General features: G+C 46.3%; 1 protein-coding gene across 1 annotated transcript; it reads left to right on the top strand.

Moving 5' to 3' along the window:
• The first annotated feature begins 684 nt into the window (after positions 1-684).
• On the top strand, positions 685-1831 carry LOC120684762 (protein FAR1-RELATED SEQUENCE 5-like). The gene is made up of 3 exons (XM_039966644.1): positions 685-736; positions 916-1022; positions 1163-1831. Exons 1-3 carry the CDS (start codon positions 685-687, stop codon positions 1829-1831), a joined length of 828 nt encoding a protein of 275 aa, XP_039822578.1.
• Positions 1832-12158: the final 10327 nt, after the last annotated feature.

Here is a 12158-nt window from a genome sequence, read left to right on the forward strand (position 1 = left end):
AGAATTCTAATAGACACCGTATCCTATGGAAACCAGACCTCCTATGCGAACTTTGGAAACTCCAATCAACACCACATGATCATCATCCAAGGGCTATCGGTAGAGGTGGGAACAGTTTGCAATTAAGCACCCGCCAATCCCCCATCCCGACGTCCGCGTTTTGCACCATGCCCCCACAGTACGATTCCGTCTGCACCGTCACGGCTCCCTCTGTCCGTTCCGCTTCGCCCAGGATGGGTCACCCTTCTCCATGCCGCCCTAGGGTTGCTCCGACGGAATCCAGCAGCTCCGGCGGCCTCCAACACTAGCGCCGCCGGCCTCCACTCCATCAGCGCCGCCTCCCTTGCTTCTACCTGGAGCTGCCGCCCTCCTTCCAGAGAACAGTGAGCCGCCACCCTAGAGGCAGAAGCCAGGCCACCGCCCTAGGGCAAAAGCCAGGCCGCCGCCTCTATTCTCAAACGGAGCCGCCTCCCTAGAGGCAAAAGCGAGGCCACCGACCCAGGGCATAAGCGAGGCCGCCGCTGCCGCCCTAGTGCATCTCGCTCGATCGTCAGCGCGCGTCCGTGCACTCCGCGCGTCGCTCTCGTGTGATACCGGCACTCGTCGATTCCGGCCGAGGGCACTTGCTCCCGTGGCTGCGTCGCTGCCCGTAGGCCTGCACGACTCCATACATCCGACTCTGCGATGGAGGCCGACAATCCCATGGACGATGGTGACCCCATGGAGTCCAACCGAGGTTCGCCCCCCTCCCCCCCAGTTTGCGGAGTCCCGCATAGCCATGGAGTCTGGCCTGCCCGACCTCGATTCCCTGTTTGCACGCACGAACGCATGCTGTGGTGGTAGTGGCACCCCTCCATTCATGCCATCGTTTCTTTCTCCTATCTGATCATTGCTAACGTGCAATCATGCATGCAGTGGATGATCAAGTTGCCATCACCCTTGATTCTGCGCGGGATCATGCAGTCATGATGGTGGGCGCGGTAGTTGGAGCCCACCTTGAACATCCAAGCACACCACAGCATGTGAGTATAGGAGTAAGTTACAATATTGTTATGTAAACAGATTTTAGAGCTATGTTGCCCCAGATCATACAATTGTAAATATAGTTCTGTTGAACTACTTCTGCCTAGTTTTTTGCTCATTCAATTTTACACTTTCGTAGGTTTATTCTACAAGTGACACAGCCAACACAAATTCCAAAGAACATTTGAAGCCAAAACTTGGATTGATCTTTGATACACTCAAAGATGTGGAGGAATTCTACAAGTTGTATGCACATGAAGTTGGTTTTTCTGTTCGTGTTGGTCAGCACAAGAAGAAGGGAAATGAGGAAATATTATTCAAGAGGTATTATTGTTCAAGGGAAGGGTACAGAAAGGAGAACGTAACAAACGTTAGTGATGAATCTGGGAGAAAAAGAAAGACACATAATGTGATGGAAACCAGATGTGGATGTCAGGCACATATTGTTGTCAAGTTTGGCAGTGACCAGAAGTATCAAATAGTTTCAATGGTTGAGGAGCACAGCCATGGTTTTGTGTCACCAGATAAAAGGCACTTGCTAAGATCCAACCGTAGAGTCAGTGAGAGGGCTAAGAGTACGTTGTTCAATTGTCATAAGGCTAGCATTGGCACCTCACAGGCATATCGACTTCTCCATGTTAGTGAGGGTGGTTTTGAGAATGTTGGGTGCACAAAGAGAGATTTACAAAACTATTACCGTGACCTCAGAACCAAAATCAAGGATGTAGATGCACAAATATTTGTGGCACAACTTGAGCGAAAGAAGGAAGTTAATCCTGCCTTCTTTTACGACTTTATGGTGGATTAACAAGGACGACTTGTTCGTATATTTTGGGCAGATGCTTGATGCAGGAAAAACTATTGTGTTTTTGGGGATGTGGTTTCGGTAGATGCAACATATACCACCAACCAGTATAACATGAAATTTGTGCCATTTACTGGAGTCAATCATCACTTGCAAAGTGTTTTCCTCAGGGCAGCATTCTTAGCAGATGAAAAGATCAAGTCATATGTATGGTTGTTGGCGACCTTTCTTAAGGCTATGGGTGGAGTAGCACCTCATCTAATCACAACAGATGAAGATGCGAGTATGAAGGCTGCTTTTGCTCAGATTCTACCAAATACATCTCATAGACTTTGCATGTGGCATATCATGGAAAAGGTTACGTTCCTGAGAAGATCGGGCCTTCAATAAGAGAAGATGAAAAGTTTTGGGAAAGACTAAACAAGTGTGTTTGGGGACCGAGAATTCAGAAGAATTTGTGTCACAATGGAATTCTATCATAACATATTATGGACTGATGGAAAATGATTAGTTTTCCACTAGGTTTGCCATTCGTGAATCATGGATTCCGGTATACTTTTTGGACATATCTCTAGCGGGAATGCTTAGGACTACATCACTTTCAGAGAGTGCAAATTCTTTTTTTAACTATTTCATTCATAGAAATTGACCTTTGTTGAGTTCTGGCTAAGGTTTGACACAGCTTTGGAATGTCAGCGCCAAGAGAAGTTGAAAGCCGACAATGCAAGTCTTCACACCACTCCTAAATTGATGACACCATGGACCATGGAGAAGCAATGTAGTGTCATATATACACATGAAGTTTTTTAGTAAATTTCAGGAATAAATCGTACTTGCAATAGACTATTGCATTATTCAAGGTATTCCAGAGTGTGAAGACATAAAATGTTTCACCATCAGCAGCCTATCTGGAAAAGATCGAGTTGTTCAGATGAACAAGACGAACATGTTTGGTATGTGCTCCTGTAAATTATATGAGTCCTATGGCATCTCCTGTCGTCATATCATACAAGTTCTTCGCGTCGAGAAGCAAAATGAGGTACCATCGAATTATATTATGAAGAGATGGGAGCTGTTTTGTTTGCTTCTGTATTGCTAACTTCATGAGCTCTTAATTTTTATAGGGAACTATTCTTTGACGAGGAAGGTAACCTACTAGATGAAAAGCTGTAAGGAAAATGGCCCCATTAGGCCATTGTTTTGTGATTTTGGTAATTGAGTAACAACGCAATCAATGGGACTAATGAGTTTGTCAAGTGAACTTTAATAGATCTCAGAGATGAAGCAAAAAAGCCAAGCAAAGAAAACACGAAGAAAGAACTCAAAGAAACGCTGAATTGGACGAGTTCTGCAAGAATCAGTTGCACCGGTTGAACTGGTGACCGAGCACCGGTCTATCCGGTAGGCCTCGGATGCACCGGTGACCTACCACCGGAGCAATCTGCAGTGCTGGTGCCAGGAAATCAAGTGGCACCGGATGCACCGGTGGTGCCAAATTGAAGCACCGGTGCAAGCACCATGCCATGCACCAGAGAGCATGTGAAGTGGCCAGGAAATCCTTCAGCACCGGTTAAACAGACAGTGCACCGGAGCACGCACCGGTGCAATGCCACGTCAGCTGCAAGGGAGAGAAGTAGCGCCGGTTGAACCGGAGACAAGGCACCGGTCTAACCGGTGATAGCCATGTCAGGTGTCAGAAGGCCAACGGCCACCGACGAGCCGTGAGTGACCGGTTGCATCGGTACCCCCTCACCGGTCTATCTGGTGCCCTACGCAGAAAAGGCCGAACGGCTCTTAACGGCTCTATGGACTTGGTGGCCTATATATATGCCATCCTCCGGTCATTTGAATATTGCTGGAGTTCAGGAACATCACACCCACACCCAAGAACATCTCCAAGCCATCCAAGAGCTTAGTGATCATATCTTTAGTCCTTAGCACACATTTTAGAGTGTTAGTGCAAGGTTAGCTCTTTAGAGAGTGAGAGAGCAAGGCTTTGTGCCTTTGTGCTATGGTTCTCTTGTGAACCAAGAAGATATCTTGGAGCGCCGGCCCCTTGGAACTTTGTGGCTCGCTGACAACGTCAACAACCCTCCGACTTGGTGTGGAACGGCGTGGACGACCTTGTGTGGGGGACGTGGAGACCCTCATCCTTTGTGGAGAAGCTCCTTAGTGGAAATCGGGATCAAGGTGACCGTGGTTGAGTCCGCGGAAGAGACTTGATTACCAAGAAGCAATATTCTTTATGAGTGCTTCAACAACGTGGATGTAGGGGTGCCTTTGTGGCTAATCAAACCATGGGATAAACACCCACGTCGAGAATTTTCTTCCTTCTATCCCGCTCTTTAAGCTTCCGCATTTCATACTAGCAATCTTTGTGTGCCTTTACTTTCATAGAGTAGAATCTTGATAGAAAAGGCTATAGATTGCTAAACTATTTTGGGATAGGGGTTTCACACTAGAACAATCTTAGTTGCACATATAGATAGCATGTTTTAGTTTAACATTGTGCAATTAAGTTGGAGCCATAGGTTAAGATTTTTAGTTGCCTAATTCACGCCCTCCCCCTCTTAGGCTAGAGCACCTGATCCGGTCTTTCAATTGGTATCAGAGCCAGGACTCACTTCTCTCACAAAGAAAACCAATTTCATTGGCAATTTGTGTTTACCGGCTCACTTGATCGGTTAGGCTTCACCGCCTAATGAGTTAGCTCTTTGGGGAAGGGATGGATTCATTAGGACCTCCTCCATGTTTCGATGGCACCGGCTTCCAACGATGGAAGATTTTGATGCAGTCTCACCTCCAAGTAAAGGGCCTAAATGTTTGGAGAGTAACAAGTGAAGGAATAAAAAGCATTAGTCAACAAGAGAAAACAATATGATGTTATTGCAAAATGTGCTATTTTAAGTTCTCTTGGTGACACCGTATTTAACCGTGTGTTTGCTTGTAAAAATGCTATGGAATTATGGAAAACTATTTGTGAGAATCATGAGGGCACAAAAGATATTGCAAACGAAAAATACCATGTTCTCATAGATAAACTTAATAGCTTCAAGCAACTTGATGATGAGAATGCCGAATCTATGTACTTACGATTAAATATTCTTGTGAATGAGATCAACTCTTTAGGTATGAAGAAAATCGATGATTTGGAGCTCATTCGCAAGATTCTTCACTCCCTACGAAGGCTGGACTACGATTTGGTGATCACAATTCTTTATGAGAAGGAAATCGACACATTGACACCAAATCAAGTCCTCAACAAGATGATCGCCCACAAGCTATGCCATGACATCAAGCCAAGAGCACTACCTTCTTCACCAACACATAGCGCACTTGCATGCATGCAAGTCAAGAAGTTGAAAAGGATGGCCATCAAATGTAGCTCAAGTGAAGAGGAAGAAGAGGAGGCATGCCAAAGCTCCTCAAATGATGAAAAAGAGCCAATGGATCCCAACCTCTACAAGCAAGTCAAGAAGATGAACAAATGCTTGAAGAAAATCAACTCAATGGGGTATATGGTCTTCCTCAAGGACGGGCATCACCATCAACTTATAAAGGTTGAGAAGAGGTTCAAAAAGAAGCAACAAAAAAAGGAGAAAAAGCCCAAACATGAATCATTTGCCATTTTTGGTGAATGGGTTAGTGGTGGTGAAGAATCAAGCACAAGCTCAAGTGATGAATCAAACAAGAAATTAACCACCCGCACCAATATGGGATCATCATCACACACATACTTTATGGCCCAAGGTATGGACAATGATGTAAGTGATAATGACTCCAATTCTCCTTCATATGAAGAACTTCTTGAACTAGTTCATGAGCACCAAAAAGTAATTAAGAAGCAATTAAATGAAATTGAAAACCTTAATGCTCTTAATACTATTTTAACTACAAATTATGAAAATTTATTTTGCAAATTCAAATTTCTTAGCGAAAAGCATGAATAGCTCAAGTTGAAAATTGAGAGCATTAATGGTGCTAATGTTGCTTCAACTTCTTGTTTTGATTTAATTGATGAATCTAACCCTTGCAATGAGAAATGCTATGAGAATGTTGTTGTAGAATCATGTGATGATCTCATTGCCAAGGAGAATGATGAACTCAAACAAGAAGTGGAAAGGCTCATGAAGGACTTGACTAGATTGAAGGGCAAGAGCATAGAGAGCAATGTCCAACCTTCTCAAGATAACCGTGAAGATATGGTGAAGAAGCTTGAGACGGAGTCCACTGTGACTTGCTCAAAGTGCCATCATAAAGGCCACAAGTCCAACAATTGTTCTCAATCAAAGAAGAAGCTTTCGGATGAGAAGAACAAGAAGCAACTCACAATCAAGAGTTCTCTCATCTACACCAAGCCCAACCAGAGGAACAAAAGAAATAGCACCACCTATATCATCAAGAAGAAAACCAATGGCAAGGTAGTTGCTCACAAGGTTGGGAAGCAAGAAAGGAGTTCGAATCACTCTATTTGGGTGCCCAAGGATGTCATCACAAATATGAAGGGGCCTCAAATGGTGTGGGTTCCAAAGGAGACTTGAAGCCCAAGAATGGCTTCGGGGGATTTGGAGGCTTGGCTATGTAGAAGATGAAAGATTCAATATAAAGAAAAGCTCGCATCTTGGACATTAGTTGCCCAAGTTCCCCATACGGTAATGGTAGCTAAATTTCAATTCAAGTGTCATGTAGCTCCATTGCCTTTGCTAGGTCGTTTGCATTGCATCACCTAGTGTTGTATATGGTGGGTTGCTTGTGTCATGATCTAACCCATGAGCAACCTACATGGTTTGATAAGTGTGTAGAAAGCTACACAAGGTTACCTTTCATGGTACTTGAACTTCATAAGGTATGTGTTTCATTTGTACCATGAGCACAAGCTATAGGGTAAACTTTCCATTGTTGTCAAAAACAATGTGCATACTTTTGGTTGGTGATTCAAACACTAAATGCACACATTTAGGGGGAGTTCATCCTATGGTTTGTGATTTTGAGAATAACATGTTTACAAGTTTATCTTTTGTAGTCTCGTATTGAGCCATGGTCTATTGAACTAAATTTCTATATCTAAGTTCATAGGCTATGTGCTCATACATTTGCTCATCTTGGTGTACCAAGTGTTCTCCACTTCAAGGACTTTCAATTGGTATTCAATTTCAATTGATATCATGACACAAGTTTCTTTAAAATTGGTACATGCAAGGTAACTATTACCCCCGGAGGTATGCATGGTCTCTAACTCATTCAATTGGTATTCTTGTCAATTCTTTGTTATTTTAGGGCTATCTCCGTGCATGATTTGAGCTAAGCTTTCTCATTCAATTGTCTAGTTTTGCACATAATTTTGACATTATCCTTTTGTGCACACACTTTTTGGAAAGCTTAGCTCATGTCATGCTAGTTTCGTGATTTTGTGATCCACCCTAGTAATTGCTCATTTGGTGTCTTCATTGATATCATACAATTGGATCATACTTCATGAGACTAACTCCCTAGGCTACTAACTTTTCCCTTTGAGCTATATTATTTTGTAAGCCTTTTTTTAGGTGATTTGATTCCAAAGGGGGAGAAGTTTGGATTAAAGCAAAGTAAAAATGAGTATCACCCATAGGGGGAACAACTTTGATTCCAAAGGGGGAGAAAAAGAAGAAGAAGTAGCAAACATTGGGAGAAACAATAGGGGAATGATGGATTTAAGGGGAGGCCAAGCCAACATTGGATGATGGTAAGCATCCAAGCAAGTGTAAGTGGTTCAATTTTTCAATTTTTGCAAAATTTATGCTTGCTTTGATTGTGTTGTCATCAATCACCAAAAAGGGGGGAGATTGTAAGGAAAATGGCCCCATTATGCCATTGTTTTGTGATTTTGGTGATTGAGTAACAACGCAATCAATGGGACTAATGAGTTTGTCAAGTGAACTTTAATAGATCCCAGGGATGAAGCAAAAAGGCCAAGCAAAGCAAACACGAAGAAAGAACTCAAAGAAATGCTAAATTGGACGAGTTCTGCAAGAATCAGTTGCACCGGTTGAACTGGTGACCGAGCACCGTTCTATCCGGTAGGCCTCAGATGCACCGGTGACCTACCACCGGAGCAATCTGCAGTGCTGGTGCCAGGAAGTCAAGTGGCACCGGATGCACTGGTGGTGCCAAGTTGAAGCACCGGTGCTAGCACCATGCCATGCTCCAGAGGGCATGTCAAGTGGCCAGGATGAAATCCTTCAGCACCGGTTAAACAGACGGTGCACCGGAGCACGCACCGGTGCAATGCCACGTCAGCTGCAAGGGAGAGAAGCAGCACCGGTTGAACCGAAGACAAGGCACTGGTCTAACCGGTGACAGTCACGTCAGCTGTCAGAAGGCCAACGGCCACTGACGAGCCGTGAGTGATCAGTTGCACCGGTACCCCCTCACCAATCTATCCGGTGCCCTACGCAGAAAAGTCCCAACGGCTCTATGGACTTGGTGGCCTATATATATGCCATCCCCCGGTCATTTGAAGATTGCTGGAGTTCAGGAACATCACACCCACACCCAAGAACATCTCCAAGCCATCCAAGAGCTTAGTGATCACATCTTTAGTCCTTAGCACACATTTGAGAGTGTTAATGCAAGGTTAGCTCTTTAGAGAGTGAGAGAGCAAGGCTTTGTGCCTTTGTGTTGTGGTTCTCTTGTGAACCAAGAAGATATCTTGGAGCGCCGGCCCCTTGGAGCTTTGTGGCTCGCCGGCAACATCTACGACCCTCCAACTTGGTGTGGAGCGGCGTGGACGACCTTGGGCGGGGGACGTGGAGACCCTCATCCTTTGTGGAGAAGCTCCTTAGTGGAAATTGAGATCAAGGTGACCGTGGTTGAGTCCGCAGAAGAGACTTGATTACCGGGAAGCAATACTCTTCGTGAGTGCTTCAACAACGTGGATGTAGGGGTGCCTTTGTGGCTAACCGAACCACGGGATAAACACCCACGTCGAGAGTTTGCTTCCTTCTATCCCGCTCTTTAAGCTTCCGCATTTCATACTAGCAATCTTTGTGTGCCTTTACTTTCATAGAGTAGAGTCTTGATAGGAAATATTATAGGTTGCTAAACTCTTTTCGGATAGGGGTTTCACACTAGAACAACCTTAGTTGCACATATAGATAGCATGTTTTAGTTTAACATTGTGCAATTAAGTTGGAGCCATATGTTAAGGTTTTTAGTTGCCTAATTCACCCCCTCCCCCTCTTAGGCTAGAGCACCCGATCTGGTCTTTCAAAAGCCTAAGGATCCTATGGAGGTGGAAATGCGGAAAAAGGTTTCAGAATCGCGCAACAAGTTTGAAGATCTTATCCAAGTGGTAATATATCTGGTGCCAACCACAACTTCATGAAAACCCGTGCAAACCAAGGCAAAAAAGTCGTCTAAATTCACCAAAAAAATGACACATGTAGATGATATAATGATATACAATCTTGTAAAATATCTAATCCAAACTCGACTTCGTTTGTGAGATATAAAAATTATATCTCACAAACAAAGTCGAGTTTAGACAAGATATTTTGTAAGGTTGTGTATCATCATATCATATACATGTGTGCTTTTTTTGTGAATTTAGACGACCTTTTTGCCGTGGTTTGCACGGGTTTTCAGAAAGGCCATGGTAAGACACCCTTCGGGATAAAGGAGTGTCACAACAGTTCAGTTCTCTGAGGGCGAAGCCTCGGGAGGTAGGTTACAACTAGAGTGACAGCACAAAATTCAAAGCAACAGCATGATTGCCGTGTCTACCTTGTTTCATCCCTAGCAGTTACGGGGTTATTTATAGCTAGCGGTTCAACTACCCGCGAGTGTAAATTCCCCGTACTGCCCTCTAACCGCTACAATTACAGAATATTCCATGGGCTCCCAAGTAATATCAAGTTTAGAGACAACTTAGTGGATTACAGCTGGCCCGACAAGTGGGCCTTTGTTTCGCTCAGGGTCCTTCGTCACTGGGTGTTTTCGACCGGGACTTCGGGCCTGGCCTTCGCCGTGCGAGTCCGTTATTCCCACTTCGCTTGGTTACCCTTCGCCCTTGGGCCTTCGCTGTCTACCCTTCGCCATCGTGCCGGACAAGGGTTGATCATTGCGCCATTGGTCCGGGGCCTCCGTCGAAGTCACTTTGCTTTGAAGCATTCGTCGGACGAGCGCGCACGTTCGTCCCGTGCTTCGTCCTCATGTCCTGGCGCCTTCGCACCGTAGTCGAAGGTGGCTCACCCAATAGTAGCCCTGCGAGGCTTCGGTTGCTCCTCGGGGCACCCGAAGGCTCGACAACCTGGCGTGTGAAACGCAGCCTCAAGCGCCACCCTTCGGGCGTGCGAGCATGCGAGGACGGCCTGAATACCTGTGGAGTCACTAAGACAAAGAAAAATGGTTGACTTCGCTGCCGGTGAAGTTAGGTAATGTTTTTGCTTTTTCTAGGAAATTGATTAGAATAATAAAATAAAAAAATAAGGCGACCAAGGTTCCTGAGAAAAGACACCGTTGCCCTAACGCCGATTCGGATTCCTTCGCGGGGGGGGGGGGGGCAAAAGTGACACTTTACCTTGTTTGCACGCGCTCCCATGCGCCATGGGCCGAGAAGCCGGCACTATATAAACCGATCCCCGGGGGAGGGCGAGAACCTCACGTTCTCAATGCCTTAGCCCCCAGCCCCCAGCCTCTCTTTTTTGCTTTCTTTCTCCGACATCTCACGCGGTGCTAGTTGCCTGCTTCGCTGCCATTTTCTACTTCGGTCACGACGGCTTCCACCGAGGACATGGTGCCCCGCGAACGAGTTCGATTTCCTTGGCCTAATGTCCTTGCGAAGAGCTACATGACGCAAAGCATGATCGAAGACATGGAGAAATGAGGTGTCCTTGAAGCTGGCCTCGCACGGGCTCCTCCGTCCGGGGAGACTGAGGCGATGCCTCGTCCTGACGAAGTCGTGGTATTCCGTGACTTCTTCATCGCCGGTCTTCGGTTCCCGCCGGATCCGGTGGTGGTTGAGATTTTCAAGCTTTTCGACATCTACACTCATCAGATGACACCGACATCCTTCGTCCGGCTCAACCTGTATATGTGGTTGACGAAGACCTGTAAGCTGAATCCTACCGCTACGGGCTTCACTCGCCTCTTCAGATGCCACTTTCAACCGAAGACGGTTTTTGTGAAGACAGGCGAGGGGACTTTGGAGGCGGAGCCTCAATTCAGTGTGTACACCTTCACTTTTCATGTCACTATTCCGAGCCCAGTCGTTGCTTATCGCAACAAGTGGGGGGACTGGACGTCAATGTGGTTTTTCCACAAGGTCCCCCTCAACGAAGCTATGCAAACCCACTCTCTGGTGGTGAAGGAGTTCGGTCCGCTTCGGGAGCAACCTCCATCCGTGGAGGTGGACGAAGGGACGGAGGAAGCGAAGGCTCACGTTGCGATGCTCCGTGAGGTGTCTAAGGTCTTTGGGACACGAGATATTGTTGAGGAGTATATTGCCTGTAAATGTTTTCCCGTTCGCGAAGGATGGTCCATAACTTCGTGGGCGGGAAAGGAGAGACGTGTGGGTGGTCTACCGATGCTTAACTTCTCCACATCTTTTGGGATTGCGAAGGATGGTAAGCTCCTTGCCCTACCTTCGTTCTTTTTTTAGTAATTTTTCGCGTATTTTACGCAGAGGTAGACCCCGTCGCTGTCGAAGTTCTTGCGGATGAAGCCATTGGTGCCGAAGCCGCCAAGGAGCGAACTCTGCTCGAGTCCAAGCTGGGGGGGGCACTCGGAACAATAGGGTATTCGCCTTCTTTGAGATCGAGGCTCCTTAGCGCGCCGCCGATACTCGGCTGGCTGAGGCTGAGGGGAGGAAGAAGACGAAAGGAGAGCCCTCGAGAGCGGCCGGAGGCAAATGCACGAAAATGTCCAAGGGCAGTGGTAACACTGGGGCCCTGGAGAAGAAAAAACGCAGGGGCGAAGGGGAAAAGATTGTCCGAAGAAACGGTCCCGTCTCATTGATAACATTTTCCCCCAATCACCACTTCGTAGTAAAGGGGATTCCGAAGGGGATGCTGCCTTGAGTAGTCATTCTGCCACCATGGGGGAGACTCCAAGGGGCCCTGCCATCGTCGCGACCCATGCCACCGAGGATGTTGCTACTGCAAAACCTGTATTTTCGCTACAGCTCAGCGACATCGAGCCTGATAGCGACGAAGAGGTGGAGACACGACTTTGCACTACACCGGCATCAGTTGCGGCAGAAAGGCTCTTGCAATGACTGTATCGTCTTCTGAGAAGGGCAGCGGGACAGATGGAGACAAAGATGAAGAGGAGCTGGAGAATGTCCCTCCGTCTG

This window comes from Panicum virgatum, chromosome 8N (genome assembly GCF_016808335.1).
Source record: "Panicum virgatum strain AP13 chromosome 8N, P.virgatum_v5, whole genome shotgun sequence".
NCBI lineage: Eukaryota > Viridiplantae > Streptophyta > Magnoliopsida > Poales > Poaceae > Panicum > Panicum virgatum.

Coding starts and splice junctions, on each gene's coding strand:
- LOC120684762 (XM_039966644.1), top strand. CDS start 685: ATGGAGGCCGACAATCCCATGGACGATGGTGACCCCATGGAGTCCAAC. Junction 737..915: donor CCCCATGGAGTCCAACCGAG/GTTCGCCCCCCT, acceptor TCATGCATGCAG/TGGATGATCAAGTTGCCATC. Junction 1,023..1,162: donor ATCCAAGCACACCACAGCAT/GTGAGTATAGGA, acceptor ACACTTTCGTAG/GTTTATTCTACAAGTGACAC.